Genomic DNA, 15,805 nt, shown 5'->3' with positions numbered 1-15,805 from the left:
GGCTGCCCCTGGGTGCCAGGCACTGCCCACGGGCACTGGTGGCCACCAGAGCCCCTGAGGACACACCAACACTGTGTTGTTGTTTAACACCTTGAACCAGAGCACCCACAGCTTCCTGAGCACGTGGAAAGGCAGGAATTGTCTCCTGCCATGGTGCTCCCAGGCAGAGAACTGCCCCGTGCCCACTGTCACCCCTGCCAGCTCCAGGAGCATCATCTCAACCCATTGATTTTGTGCTGCTCCTCATCACATTCAGCAGAATCAACCAAGAGTGGCCAGCAGCCCTTCCTGGGCTCCTCAGAGCAAACCTCACAAAATTCCAGCCAGGTTTGCAGCCTGGCAGGGAGAAAGTCTGAGGACAAGGGATGCTGGCAGTCTGAGGACAGAGCAGCCCTGGGCTGGCAGTGGTGCCCAGGCCCTGGAGGTGAGGGCTGCCTGCAGGCTTCTCCTGGGACTTTGCTGCTTGTGCAGTGCTCATTAGGGAGCTTGGGGTCCCAGAGGGGCTCCAGGGGTCCCAGAGGGGCTCCAGAGCTCCCAGGGCCATCCCTGTGGAAGGGTTTGTTCTCTGTTGGTGTTCTGAATGTCTGTGAACACACACGTGGCTATGGGGAAATGCTGCATGTGGGTCTGCAGGACACCCTCATTAAGGAATCTCATTAAGAGCCTTCAGGAGTCATGGAAAGGGTTTAGACCCCTCTGTCCATCATTTGTGGGGCTGTTGTGTGGGCAGGAGGGGGAGATGGGAGAGTTGGAACACACATCACATGGTGGGAGATTGCAGGGGCTGGGATTGTCCAGGCTGGCTCTGGGGACATCCCAGATTTGGGGTTTTATCTGTCTTAACAAATTAGTTTTAACTTGGGGGTCCAGTGCAGGGTCAGGACCTGGACTTTGATCCTGCTGGGTCCCTTCCAGGATATTCTGTGATTCTGTGACACCATGACAAGAACTGCAGCCCCCAGTGGGCCCTGCCCATGCCCCCAGCACCCAAATGCCCTCAGATCCACCCTGCCTGGCCCAGAAACAGCCCCAACCCCCAGCACAGCCCCAACCCCCAGCAATTTCCTCCCCTGTCTGCATTAGTAGGGCTCACGTTGTTTGTGTGGGCAGCTGCTGGAAGCCACAGCATCCTGCTGCCACCCCCGGCACCCACGTGGCTCTGCCACGTTTCTGGGGCAGCTCTGAGGTGTCCTTGTCACCCACAGTGGAAAGCACCCCCAGCACAGCCTTGTGCTGGCACACAGGGGTTGTGGAGACAAGAAAAGCCAAATTTGATAAAGGAAACCGTGCTGCACTTGCAGAGAGCTGGGGAAGGAAATGCTGTCAGGTTCCCTCCTTGCCACCCACCACACCTGGTCCTCCTTCTCTCCATCCAGAGTGTGGAGCTGGCACAAAGCTCCCGGGGGTTTGCTGCCACTGGCAGCAGTAATTCCCACCTGGGTGTTTTCCAGATTGGAGCAGGGCACGGAAAAGGAGTGTCCCAGCTGGCCCCAGCCCTGCTCAGCAGCAGAGGGCTCAGCCCTGCTCCTACAGGGACACTGCAGGGACACCACAGCGCTCCCTGGGCTGAGCTGGGATGGAGAGGAAGGAGCCAGATGTGCCCACAGGGATCCCCAGCAGGGCAGGGCAGAGCAGGCCTTTCCTGGCATCACCACCCACTTACAGGAAAAGCAGACAGGAATCCTTCACATTCAGCAAAACCACCACAAAGGGAAAAGGGAAAGAGCCAGAGGAGCTGGGGGCCCTGGGAGCACACAGGGATGAGCTGTGAGGCTGGCAGTGAGGGGCACAGAACAGCTACAGGGACCCCCAGATATGAAACCTCCCTGCTCCAGGAGCTGTCCTGGCATTCCCCAGGCTGCCTGGCCTGCCCTCACCCTCTGTCCCCATCCCTGGCCCTGCTGTCACCCTCTATCCCCATCCCTGGCCATTCCCTCACCCTCTGTCCCCATCCCTGGCCCTGCTGTCACCCTCTGTCCCCATCCCTGGCCATTCCCTAACTCTGTCCCCATCCTTGGTCATTCCCTCACCCTCTGTCCCCATCCTTGGTCATTCCCTCACCCTTTGTCCCCATCCCTGGCCCTGCTTTTGTGAGGGAAGGAGAGGACACTGCTGATGCTGGGCAGCAGCAGCAGAAGAGGAAAGAAACCCCCTTAGGGTGAATTTTACAAAGCTGCTATTTTTTTTTTTTTACAAAGCTTGCCAAGCTTCCTGTGCCAGCACTGATGAAGGTGAAGGTTTTGCCTACAAAATCTGGTGCCACCCTTTCTCTGCCGGGCACAGCTTTCTTGCTGCTCCTCTACCCAAAGCCAGGCAAACACCTCACACCATGCCCTGGCCCTGCAGGAGCAGCCCCCCAACCCAAAACACCCCCTGGCTTTGGCACAGGCACAGCATTTCCCTTCAGTGCAAGGAGCCCAGGACAAGGCTGGGGCTCCTGGAGGCTCCTCACACAGCCCACAGCAGCAGCCTGGCACGGGCACGCTGCCCTGGCTTCCCTGGGGAGCAGCAGGACATGGCCCAGACCTGCCGTGAGTGACAGAGTGGGATCACACCAGGGCCAGGCCGGCTCCTTGGAGAGCCCAGACAGCCTCCAGGGCTTTGGGTCTTGACTCAGAGGCAGAGGAGGCCGAGCAAGGCCAGGAGTCCCCTTCCTGCAGCCCTCAGACCTGGCTCGAGCAGGGCAGGAGCTGCCTGGCCCTCACCCACGCTGGCCAGGGTAATTCCAGCTTTTCCACCCCATTCCTCGGGGTCAGGGGCAGCCAGCAGCTCCCTCAGCACACCCAGTCCCACACAGCACAGGCTGTGCACAGAAAGGCCAGGGCAGCTGCTGGCTCTGTTCTCAACTCTGCTCATCACCACGGCACCGAGAGCACTCTGACAAGGCTGGAACATCTGGAGCAGGGCCCAACGTCCACACAAATCCCATGCAGGGGATGATCCCAGCCCAGCAGCACTGGCTGCAGCAAACACAGAGCACAGCCACCCCAAAAAAATGGTCATTTGTGCAAAAGCCTCCCAGAAAAATGATGGCCACAGACTTGAGGCCCCATCCTGAGACCACGGCGAGCCAGAGGCAGCCCTGCACAGACTGGGACACAGGCAGCAGCCTCCTGTGTCCTCCAGGATTCCAGCAGCTTCTGCAGAGATCAGCTGTGGCCTGGCTGTGCACAGCTCCTCCCCAGCCTCACTCATCTGCCAGGGATTTCCCCTGCTCCCAACCTGAGTCACTTGGCTCCATGTCCTGTCCCCACAAGCCCACACATCCCCTGGGCTGAGCCCAGCAAAAACTTGGGACACATTTCTACTTCCCAGGACTGAGAAAGGGCCTTCAGCTTCTGAGTGACCCAGACACCAGACACAGAGCCAGCCCTCACTGGTGGGAGGAATACAGGGACGCATCCAGGCACAGGAACCACATTTAGTGAGGGTCAAGAGGCACATCCTTTATCTGTGTGACATCTGAACCCAAGTTCTGGTGGTTAACAGTGAAGCTACGCTGTCCTGGTGGCTGCAAGAGGAGGCAGGATAAGGAACATGGGATCAGAGTTGCCAGGAGCAGATCAGAGTGGATTAGAACCTCCAGGAGCAGATCAGAGTGGGATCAGAACCTCCAGGAGCAGATCAGAGTGGGATCAGAACTGCCAGGAGCAGATCAGAGTGGAATCAGAACATCCAGGAGCAGATCAGAGTGGGATCAGAACATCCAGGAACAGATCAGAGCTGCCAGGAGCAGATCATAGTGGGATTAGAACCTCCAGGAGCAGATCTGAGCTGGATCAGACCTTTCAGGAGCAGATCAGAGCAGGATCAGACCTTTCAGGAGCAGATCAGAACAGGATCAGACCTTCTGGGAGCCTCTCTCCTCACAGCACAGGGATGTGCAGGACCACGGGGGTGGATTTGGAGAGCACCCCCTTGGCTTTTGGAGCCCATTTGGTCAGATCTCCTCTCTCCCTCCCAGGGGGGCTGTGCAGAGCAGCTGCCTGAGCCTCCCTGGTATCTCCCCAGCCTCCCCTGCTCCCACCTGAGTCCAAGGAGTGAGTTTACACCGTGGAGCAGAGGGAGGAGGTGCTCACATTCCTCACCTTGGCACCTTCCCCAGCAGCCTCTGCCCACTGCTCTTCACCCCACACATGCCAAGGAGCACGGGGAGCACATTCCACCAGCCTTGCTCATACACCACCAGATGGGCTCAACCCAGAGCAGGGCTCAGCTGCTCCTGCTCTCTGCTGGGGGCTGAACCACAAAATCCTTCCCAGCCTCATTCCTAGAGCCCCACGAGGCCGGAGCACCACCAAGACAAAAGGGGACAACACCCAAGGGCCACGGGGAGCTGCCAAAGCCACCAGCTCCGGCTGCAGCCGGCCCTCAGCAGCCACCAGAGAGGGCACAGAACAATCCAGAAGCCACCAAAAGCCTCTTGGCTGGCCCAGAGCAGCACAAATGTCAAAAGCTGGCCTGACATGGCAAGTATGCTGTAGGTGGAAGTGAAATAATTCCCTCTCTGTAAGAGAAGGCTCCCAGCTTGCCAATTTTCCCTCACGGACAAGGACACCATTCAGAGACTTTAAATATAATAAACCTTTTCTGGACAAAATAACCTACAGAGAAAAATATTTGAAATCAGAAATGAAAAAAGGCTGTCCCCATAAGGGGTGGGGGGAAGAAGATGCAGGGCAGGAAACAAGGAACACAAAGTTTAGGGAGTTTCAGAGTAAGAAAAGTTTATGGAGAACAAAGTCAATACTCCTGGCGAAGTGCAGAGCTCCCTGCTGATCTTAAGGAAACTGGGGACGAGTTCTCCACATTTAAATCACTGCAAGATGACAAAATGTTTCCTTGGACTACCCCCCACAGATGGCAGAAATATTCCCATCCCTACTGAAATTTTGGCAGCACAACTTGAAACTCCTTTGAGTTCAACCAAATGGTTTTGATGTTGCAAAAAGCATCTCTTGCTGCTTGGAGGGCTGTGAGTGGGATCCCTTTTCTCACCCAGTTATCAGCATTTAGAGGCCACTGAGTTCACTTTGTTACGGGAGGGGAAGCAAAACTCCAAGAATCATTTCAGATATAAATAGCAAAAAAAAAAAAGGAAGAAGTTGCTGCTTCAGTGGGAAGATTCCCCAGCCCCAAGTGCCCCGAGTCTGTGTCAGCATCTAAAGGAGATGATGCATCTCAGAAGGGCAAAGCTCACTGGGAGAGCTGGAGTTTGACCCAGGACAAGTTTCTTGCTGGATTTTATGAAGTCAGCATTTCCAGCACAGCCCCAAAGCCTCACCTGGCCACGAGGACAATGCAGTGAAGGGCTGGCAAAGGGTTTTCCACTCCTGCCTGGCATTTCCCTAGAAACAACCACCACTTGTCCTAATCATCCCCAGATTGCCAGCACAGGGTGCCTGGATCCACCACACAACCTGAGTGTTGCTGTGTCACAGTTTCTGTGAGGGCTTTGAAGTCAATGGATCTCTCCAGGCCACGAGCTCTGCAAAAGGACGTCCCTCCCTCCCTCCAAATGACAACTTTCAGGCTACATCTGAAACAGGACAAAGTTTAAACCTGCAAGCTATCCCTCCTTGCAGGGCTTGGGCTGAAGCTGGGTTTCAAGGCGCTGTCTCCTATCCACGGGGAGTTCATAAATATTCCTTCCTATGCAAAAACTGCTCCTTAGCATTCCCTTGGAGATCCAGCCAAGTGGGAACGTGGCTTATTGCAATTCAGTCCTAAACAAAGTTTTCAGGTGCTTTGAAAACTGATTTGCCTATAAGGCTTCTTGTCTGCTCTGCTTTTCTTTTCATGAAACTCCGGCCTCACGTTGTAACCCTGCATTGGGACTCAGCACCCAGGACTTATTCCCAAGTGCCATTTACCCCCGGGGAAACTTTAGGCAAATCCCTGTCTGTGCCTTCACTCTGAGAGCCAGGATAATGACACCAGGTCTTTTCTAAAGCATTCCAGGACGTGCAGATGACAAGGCTGTGCAATCACAAGGAATTATTACGGCCTCAATAAGCTCTTCATGCAACGTTATCCTGTGCAAAGGGTGGCAGACAAAGGTTTCTGTTCTCCTTTGGGCTGTCGTGTCAGTACCTGTAGGAGCACTCTTGAACTCAGCTGGGCTGTGGCAATTTGCCTGATACATAAATCATTTTGGGGGTTGCTGAAAATCACTCAGTTTCCCTCTGTTTTAAGGGAAACCCCCCAGTTTTACCCAGAATAGGATTTACAGTCACTTGCCAGGAGGCTGAATGCTGGAGCTCACGTTCACAGCACGGAGGGGGCCCGTGGAACCTGCTGCCCAGATTTCCAGCAGAAGAGGATTTAGACCTCCAGGCCTTTGGGAATGGCCAGGCAGAGAGAAGGGAAGGAGGATGTCACCCAGAGATGTGACCCACAGCATCCCAGCTGGCAGAGACACGGCCCCAGAGCTGGAGCAGGAGTGACCACCCTCTTCAATTGTGCTACTCTGAGCAGCAAACTGCTGACCCTGGGAATGCAGCAAAGTGCCAGAAAGCCACTGGGCTGCATCACTTTTTCCACTTTGCAGCTGTGGCCAAGCAGAGGAGCTGCCCCTCAGGACAGGGAGGGGACACTGTGATGTCCCTGCTGCACTCCCAGCTCCCAGGGCCAAGCAATGCCTGTCCCTGATATCTGCCCACACCTGCTCCTCTCCTACCCACCCTGCTGAAGCTCCTGGGGGTGTTTTGCAGTTCTGCCCGAATTCTGGACTGGTAGGAATTTGGAAACCGGTCCAGCAAACCCCACCCCCACGCTGCTTTTCCCAGCGGGGCTGATCCTGCAGCAGCTCCCGAGCCCTGCGTGTCCCAGGGAACTGCCAGATCCGGGAGAAATTGGGATTTATGTTCCTGCAACTGGGACAAGGAGCAGGGGAAGGGATTGTTGTTCCTCCACGACGCTGGTGAGCTGTTTAGCAAAGTTTGGGATCTCTTTGTTTTCCTGGGTTTTCCCTCAGCTACACTCGAGCCCCATGAGCCGCGAACAACAAAGTTCAAGAACTTCTGGGGGAAGTTTGGTACAAAGCTCCAGGAGCAGGAGGCCAAGTAGGAAGGGCTGCAGCTCTGCTGCCAAGTGGAGCTTTAAAGGGACACAAAGAGCCATGGGATTCCTCGGGGACTGAGGGCTGAGCAGCCTGGAGAGCCTGCTCTGTCCAGCATGCACACAAACAGATCCCCACAGGCATCCAGCCAAGCTCAGGCTGCTCACCCTGCAAGACATCCCTGCGAGTTGTGATAACCTCCCTGTGCTAAGGAAAGCTGTGGGGAATCTGAGCCTGCTACCAGCTCCCTTTTCTGTTTGTTTTAAAGAAAAGGTATTGCCAGCCTCAGAGAACCAAAGGCTGCAGATGCTTTACATAGCCCAGCAGTCGAGTGCATGGGATAATGAACATTTCTTTATGCTACAGGATTTTCAAGAATGCCCAAATCTCCAGTCAACATCCATATCAAAGGGGGAGCAATCCCAAAAGTCCCTGGCTGAACAGGTCAGGGCCTGCCCACAGAAAATGCAAAGGGCTTTTTTAAGGCAAGTACAAAGAGCAGCACAGAGCTGGAGTCTCTGTGCCAGCTGTAGGAGTCTGTACCCACACAGGAGAAACCCTAAGCTGATTAAATGAACCATTCCCCCATGGCCCAGGCAGGCAGGGTTACCTGCACGGTGCAGCAATCCCAGCTTTGATCTCCAGGAAACGGTTGTTTATTCAAAAACCCCTTTTGCCATGGCAACCGAGGGGCAGGGAGAAGCAGGGAGGGGGAGACAATTCCCCAGGGCTTCCCTGGAAAAGTTGTCCCACCACCAGCACAGTGCTTCAGCACCTGGTGCCAAATGAGATTTTAATGAATTTCTAGAGATTCCTGCAGACTCTGCTGGAGCATCTCAGGCTCCTGGGTTTCCTGCAGTCCTGCTGGGGTGGCTGGGCACAGCCACCATCCCCTGGGAGCAGAGGGTTCCTGCAGGAAAGGTCAGGATCTTCACAGCAAACTAAACTCTCCTCCCCTCTGTCTTATCACTGCTCTGGCTGCGGGAGGAGACACTCGGAAACAGCAGAGGGGCTCAGCAGCAGCAGATCAAAAGTTCCTCCCTTCCTCTGAGGTCTCAGTCTGGTTTTTTGTTGTTGTTTTGGAAGGGGGAAAAAAAGACTCCCAAACACGCAGCCCTTGAGAGGGACACAAAACACAAGAGCTGTTGTTTTCCTTTCCCATGTTGTAATAATTATCAGTGAAAATTCTGTTCAAAGCAAGAAAACCCAATTTCAGTCCCATTCCTAAGCCACAAATAACTTTTAAAAGTCCATTTTAAAAGCTGTGTTATATTGAGCGAGGGGGATTTGCTTCTGTGTTTCCAAGTCCTGCATCACAGTGCAGGAAAAGAGACTTTAAAATGTGTCCCAGCCACAAGGACTCAAACCACACTCTTTAAAAGAAAGCATGAGAATCTCAGCTTTCATTCAGTGCCCCCATTTCCAGCAGCCAGGATTTATGCAAAAGAACATGAAATGCCACGGGGCTTGTAATAAAAATAAAATAAAATCCTGAAAGCTCCCACCAGGGCAGTTCTGCAGCTTCCCTGGGCTGTTTTCAAGCAGCACAAGACTTCTTGGCCTCTGCCACGAGCAAAGAAAAGGAGGTGGAGGGGGATGGAATGAGAGAGGAGCTGCTGGCAGGGCACAGCCTCTCTGCAGAGGATTGAAATGCCAAGGAAGTTCATGCTGGACGCTGTTACCCCGCCAGATTTATTCCTGGGAACTCACTGGGGTTCTCCCAACCCTTGCTCACAGTGGGCTTTGCTCCATCCCACACAAGAACTGTGGTTTTCTTCCTTTTACACTTGATGCCAACCAGGTATAAAACGCAGAGGAGCTCTCTGGTTTGTGCTTTCCTTCCAGTGCTGTGGATTTCTGAGCAGCTGCAGGAGGATGAGGCACTTCCCCTTGCACAGAAAGGTCTCTTGCTCCATAAATATTTCATGGCCTCTCCTGGCTGCTGGAGCACAAAGCCAGAGCCTGGCAGAGGAGCCACGGGGACCTGACACAGCTCAGGGGCAGCAGGAGGGCCAGGGTTCCTCACACATTTCCCTTGTGAACTCAAGGAAAGAGCAGCCAGAGTGATTTAGGAAGAGCTCTTCTCAGGCTGAGCCTGCTTGTGGCACTGTGAATTATTCAAGAGCCAAAGAGCTGCTGCCACCCAGGAGCTTGGGCACATCTGGACCTGCTCACTTGGAATATTCTCTTTCCATGCTGGGCAGAATATTCTGCTCACTTGGAATATTCTCTTTCCATGCTGGGCAGAATATTCTGCTCACTTGGAATATTCTCTTTCCATGCTGGGCAGAATATTCTGCTCACTTGGAATATTCTCTTTCCATGCTGGCTGTGAGCAGCAAGGAAGCCACAGTGGGTTCCTGACCAGCCAGACACCCCCAGAGGTTTTATCCAGAGCCACTCTGGGAATCCAGGCACCCACCATGCAAATGCTCCAGGAAAATGCTGGTTCAAAAACTGCACAGACAGAAATGAGGATGGGATGTGGGCAGAACAATAAAAGCTTCTGTTTATATTTGGATGCAAATTTTCCCCAGCAGCACTGGTCACCAAGAAGAGGAAGGTTTTGACTTCAGGGAAAATCTGGTAGGGACTGAAAGCCTTGCAGAAGTAAAACAGCCTGGCTTAATGACTCCCCTCCAAGCCAGGAAAACACTGGAGCATTAATAAAACCAGCCTGAGCAGTGAAATGCAAATGCTACTCTAATAATGGAATAAAGAGAAGGATCCTGCTCCCAGAGCAAGGGCTGGGGCTGTAGGGTGGGTTTGACAGAAGCCCAGGTCCTGCCCTGGTGGGGGAGCCCCAGACAGGAGGCTCTTGTTGCAGAGGTTAATTTTAGCAGGTCCCTGAGCACTTGACATCACAAAGCCCTCCCTGGACAAAGGGACTCTGCAATCCCCTTTCCTCCAGGAAGGAAGGAAGGAAGGCAAAGATTCCCATGGCAGGGAGGGGGTGGGGAGGGGGCTGACATTTCAGAGCAGGGAGGTGAAGCCAGGAGAAAAGTGTGGCAGATAAAGCAGCCTCATCTCTCACCCTGGCTCAGGGAGTGTTTGCCTTTTTACTTTAGCCCAGATTAATCCTGCTGCACTTGCAATCCATCCAGATCCCAAGTCCCCTCCTAGGAGGGATGTTTGTCCTTCCCTTCCTTAGCAGAGTACATATTTACCTTGTTCTTTAACATACCCAGGGCTCAGAATCCATCCAAAATACCAAGTGGACAACTCAGCTCCCTTGAGACCAGAAGACAGAGCAGAAACACTCCAGCACTCCAGGCTGGGTGTTCAGAGAGCTCAGGGGCTTTAGCCATGGATTTTTAAAAAAGAAAACACGTGCTGACAATGCAAAAGGTGCCTGCTGAATCAGCCTAATAAAACATCCCTCTCCTGCACTGCTGGACCCAGCAATGAGCCAGACTGGGATTGTGTTACCCCAGCTCAGCCCTCGGCACCACAGGCAGGGACTGGCAGCTCAGCTCACACCACGGCAAGTCCCAAAAGCTGAGATCTCTTTTTTAAACTCTATTAAATTTACTCAGGGAGGCCACAAAGGTACCTGAAACTTTAAAAACAGGAAGGAAGAAGCACCAGAGCTGCTGAACGCACGCTTTGCCACTCTCCTGACTTCGTGCAGTTCAAGGAGGAACAGATGAACTGAGGAGGTGGGTTTGGAAATCCTCCTGCTCACCTGCTTTGCACAATCCTCCCCCGGGCACAGAGGTGAGTATGCAAGGGCTCACTCCCTCAGCTCTCCATGCCCTGCACAGAGCACAGGAAGGTGCCTTTCACGCTCAGCTTCCTGTGCTGCCAGGCACTCAGAGAGAGCAGCAGGCAGGGGAAATAAAAATCATACATAAACCTGCTGGGCTAGGGGAGAGAGCTGCAGGAACCTGCTGGTCCAGCCCTTGCACCAACCCACTCCTCTGCATTTTATGGCCCTGCACCTCCACAGTGGAGCTCTTGGTGCCTCTGCACTGCAAGTGCTGAGCCCCAAGTCCAGAAAATCACTTGGAAGAGTCACCCTTCCAGCTGGTGTTTTAAAAGAGAGGGGAACTTATTGGTGATGCTTTTTCTGCCTTTACAAAGCCTTAATGGTGGAAAAAAACACAACTCCAACTTCCCTGTGAAATCCCTTGGCCTTCCCTTGGGTTTTTACCAGCTTTAGTTAGAAGAGAGTTTGGTGATAGCGACAGCAGGGAAAATCCAGACCCTGAGCACAAAGTGAGCTCATGACTCATTTCTGATGTTCAAGCAGCTCCAGAGGTTTTGCTTCACCATGAGCAGCCCTTTGAGCAGGGTGAGGATGTCCCATCCCACCTGGGCCAGCCTTTCCCATGCCATGCCATGCCATGCCATGCCATGCCATGCCATGCCATGCCATGCCATGCCATGCCATGCCATGCCATGCCATGCCATCCCATCCCATCCCATCCCATCCCATCCCAGCCTTACCCAGAGTTTGCCATCCCAGTAGAAGGCTCCCAGCAGTTTGACGATGTGGGGGTGGTCACAGGTGGCCAGGATCTCAATCTCCACCATGTAATCCTCCAGCTCATCCTCGCTCTTGGTCTCGATGACCTTGGCAGCTGCCAAAGCTCCCGTTTCCTTGTTCTTGGCCTGGAGGGACAAACCAGAGTGAGTGCAGAGAGAGTGAGGAGCACAAAATTCCCGCTGCTCCAATTCCTGCTCGGCTTGGCTGGCCCCAGCCATTCACCAGGAGGGAAACTTTCAGGGGCATTTCTGCTTGCTAAAGCTGCCCACAGCTTCAGAGTGGCTGGATCCTTCCTCCCTCCAGGCTCCAAAGCCCAAACCACCTCCCATCACAGGGAGATGGAAACTTCTAGGAAAGGAGATGCAGCCTGTTGTTTGTAGCATGGGGGGAAAAAAGGAAGCAAGGAAACCTCAAAGTGCAGAAGCTCTCTGATGATACCACAGGTGAATTTCTAGAAATCCTGAGTGTCAGATAATCCAGCCAAGATCTATCTGAGGGTGCAGCCAGGTGGGGATGGCACTCTGCTCCCAGGGACAGGGACAGGAGGAGAGGGAATGGCCTCAGGCTGGGCCAGGGCAGGCTCAGGGTGGGCACAGCAGGAATTTCCCCATGGAAAGGGGGCTCAGGCACTGGAACTGCCCAGGGAGGGTTGGATCCCCATCCCTGGAGTGTCCCAGGAAGGGCTGGGGGTGGCACTCGGGCTCTGGGCTGGGGACAGGGTGGGGATGGGGCACAGCTTGGATTTGATGATGCTGAAAGACTTTTCCAACCTCAGTGATTCTGTGAGTTTGTAAAATTCACAGTCCAGAGTGACCAGGAGATGTGTCACACGTGGCAGAGGGGTGAGACAGGAGCTGCTGACTCAGGAGCATCCAGACATTCCCAGAAGCTCATTGAGTCAGCAGCTCACCCACTGCTCCCCACAGACACAATCCCACCTCCTCCCCCTTTTTCCTGCCGTCTCCCCCAGCCCAGGCTGCCTCTCCCCCAGGGAAACAATTCCCACTGTGGATGGAAATCCTGCAGGAGCCGGCCAAGCTCTGCTTGTGACCTTTCTTCCCACTCTGCAGTTTACATCTCTGTGTTTGGAAAACCTGCAGGGGAGCTTACAGAGGATTAATTCCTGCTGTAAACACCACAAACCCCTCTGAACAGCTTCCCACAGCTTGGGTGACACTGTCACCACGTACCAAGGGACAGGCTGGGGAGGGCAGGAAGGAATATTGGGCAAATCATTCAGCAGAGGGAGGAAAATGAGGGAATTCTGCTGTGTTTTGAAGTGTTGCTGCATTCCAGGAGCTGGCAGGGACAGCCGTGTCCTTACCACAGGGGACAAATCCATTTCCATCCGGGCTCGCTGCCCAAATGCAGGCCAGCAGCTCCTGCTGCTTCAGGAGAAATTAGGGGGTTTCAGGAGAAATTAGGGGGTTTCAGGAGAAATTAGGGGGTTTCTTGAGCTCAGGTTGGCTGGGTTCTCACCCAGCCACCACCAGATGCTCTCACACAGAGGGCAGGGCAGGGGGGAACGTGGAAGGAGCACGGGGAGAGGCTCAGCCCTTCCAAACGGGAGCCAGAAGTGCCCCACTGTGTTTGCTCTGCACTTCCAGAGCTGGGAGAGCTCCAAGGAGGGGAAGTAAATATTGTGAGAAGAGGTGGGGCTTCCCCTGGAGCTTTGCTTCCCACCGGCAGGGGCCCTGCCAGCTCAGCCCCTGCAGGATGCTGGGGCCCAGCAGCACCTGGAAAAACCCAGGAGCAGAGCACGGAGCTGGGCTGGGGTCAGGGTGTGCAATTCAGGCTGCAGATTGTGCTGGGGAGGGACCACAGCCCAGCCTGGCCTGGCTCACTGCTATTGCCACACCCCAGGGGTCAGCAGCCCCTGCCCAGCTGGGAGCCCACCTGGTGCCAGGTTCACAGGAGGCCAGGACAGAGTCACCTCTGAGCTGGCCAGAGCAAGAGTCCACAGAATCACACACAGAATTCACAAAATCACACAGAGAATCACACACAGAATCACACAGAATTCACAGAATCATACACAGAATCACACAGAATTCACAGAATCACACACAATCACAGAATGACCAGGTTGGAAGAGACTTTCAAGGTCATCGACTCCAACCCAGCCCCAACACCTCAACTAAACCCTGGCCCCCAGTGCCACATCCAGGCTTTGTTAAACACCCCCAGGGATGGTGACTGCACCACCTCCCTGGGCAGCCATTCCAGAACTTTATCACTGTTTCTGTAAAAAACTTTTTCCTGATATCCATCCTGTATTTCCCACCCTTCCCCATGTCCCCAAGCTCCAAAGGGAACACTTTCACGTCCCACGTGCCCCCAGCTGGCCCAGGGAGGTCCCAACTTGTTCACCCAGAGGAAATGAGAGCAGCAGCTCCAAGGACAAATGAGCTCAGGACATCACCACCAGCACTGTGGAGGCAGCAGGCTGACACGGGCAGGGGTGGCACAGGGATGGGGTGGGCATGACCCTGCCATAGTGTCACTGCTGCAGCCAAGGGCACTTCCCAGAAGGAACCAAACTGACCCTCAGGATGGCAGAAGAAGCTGAAGTAGGAAGGAGATCATGGGGTGAGCAGGGGGCGTTGGAAAATGATCTCCCCTGTAGTGCAGAGAAGACTCTGGCTACCCCACCCAGCAGCTTTGGGAGGACCAGCACTGGGACAGGCTGGGCACTTCATCCCTCCCTGAGGTGTCCGTGGCCCCTCTGGGCCCAAATTCCAGCTGTGCTGTTCCTACCACACAAGGCAGAGGGAGATGCCCAGTGCCTGGCACGGGCAATCCTGAACTGAGCCCAGCAAGTCACCCTGGGCATCACGAAAGCTTTGGAATTCCAAGGATCTTCTGCCCCTTTCTCTCCATCTGCTCGTCCCCCATCCCAGCAGCCTTCAGACTAAAACCCCAAGAAACTTTTGGATGCCAGTCCCATCTTTTAGCTCCTCCACTCCTGGACATTTCAATCCCACGGATAATTTGTCCTTGGGGTGTTAATTAGCACCAAAACCAAAACAAATCCAGGCAGACAGCTGCCAGCATGGTGCCCAGGAGGTGCTGCTAAACTCCAGGGGGTTCATTCCCATCATTTAAACCCCAAAAACCCCTCGTGGCCACCAGCAGCCCCTGAGCACGTCACCGGTGACAGGTCGGTGCAGGAACAGGGCTGGAATGTGCATTCCACAAATGTCACATAAAAGTTACTCAGTAAACCACTGCCAGAGAGCCACGCCAGGAGCCAAGCAGGAAACAGAAACAAGGGAAAGGATCTCCCTGCAGAGCCCTGGAGCAGAGTGGGGGCTGGCCCTGCTCTGGCCAACCCTGGGAATGCCAGGAGACAGGGGATGAGCAGGATCGCTCCTGGAAGGCACCGAGGGACAGCACTGCTGGGGTTGTGGGTTGGAGGGGTGAGAGGTGCCTGCTCAGGTGACAGAAGTGGCTCTTTGGCCTCTGCCTGTGACTCACCCGCAGCTATTGTGAAATGCAGTGTGACAAACACAGGAACTATTTTAAGCCCTGAAAGAAGCCACCAGCGGAAGGCTGGAAGGTTCAGGACGGCCAGTTTCTAGGTGAGGCAGAGGAAAGCCCTCCCTGAACTCTCACTGGCACAAAAAGCAGAACTGAGAGCCCCAAGGGCCTCATCTCAGCTCCTCTGCAGCCAGCACCTCCCCAGGCCACGGGGCCATCCTTCACAGGCTACCAAGCCACCACATTTTTGGTGTCAGCTCTTCTTCCCCTCCTTGCCAGCCGTGTCCCCATGGCAGGAGAGCTGATGGTTCAGATATCCCCAGGTTAGAGCCCCACAAGGAGCCAGGAGGTCCCAGGGGTGCTGCATTTGGGGGGTGGTAGCTGGCCCTGCCCCACCCCACTCCTGCTCTGTGGCACTGCTCCCTCACACCATTCCCAGGGATTACATAATGATTAATTACCTCCTGATGAACCTGGCCTGAGCTCCCTGCATCAATAAACAAACACAGAACAGGCTTGAGGCAGTGCTGCTGGTGGTGTCAGAAAATCAATGGGAGATGGAATGGAGACAGGCTGAGAAAGTTGGGGCTGTTCAGCCCAGAGAAGCTTTGGGGTGACCTTGCCTGAAGGGCCACAAAAAATGGAGAGGGCCTGTTCCTCAGGAATGGGAGTGACAGGACACAGGGAATGGCTTCACACTGACACAGCAGGGCCAGGTGGGATTTTGGGAAGGAATTGTTCCCTGTGAGGGTGGGCAGGTCCTGGCACAGGGTGCC

The 15,805-nt window shown here is 54.4% G+C and overlaps 1 protein-coding gene across 3 annotated transcripts in view; it reads right to left on the bottom strand.

Moving 5' to 3' along the window:
- STK10 (serine/threonine kinase 10) overlaps nucleotides 1-15,805 on the bottom strand; it is a 43,941-nt gene that overhangs the window by 21,360 nt on the left and 6,776 nt on the right. For all 3 annotated transcript variants that reach the window (XM_064387615.1, XM_064387616.1, XM_064387614.1), the window contains exon 2: nucleotides 11,510-11,674. In XM_064387615.1, the coding sequence (XP_064243685.1) occupies nucleotides 11,510-11,674 (165 nt within the window). The remainder of the gene's footprint in view (nucleotides 1-11,509; nucleotides 11,675-15,805) is intronic.

This window comes from Passer domesticus, chromosome 13 (genome assembly GCF_036417665.1).
Source record: "Passer domesticus isolate bPasDom1 chromosome 13, bPasDom1.hap1, whole genome shotgun sequence".
NCBI lineage: Eukaryota > Metazoa > Chordata > Aves > Passeriformes > Passeridae > Passer > Passer domesticus.
This window is presented reverse-complemented; position numbering and strand designations above follow the sequence as displayed.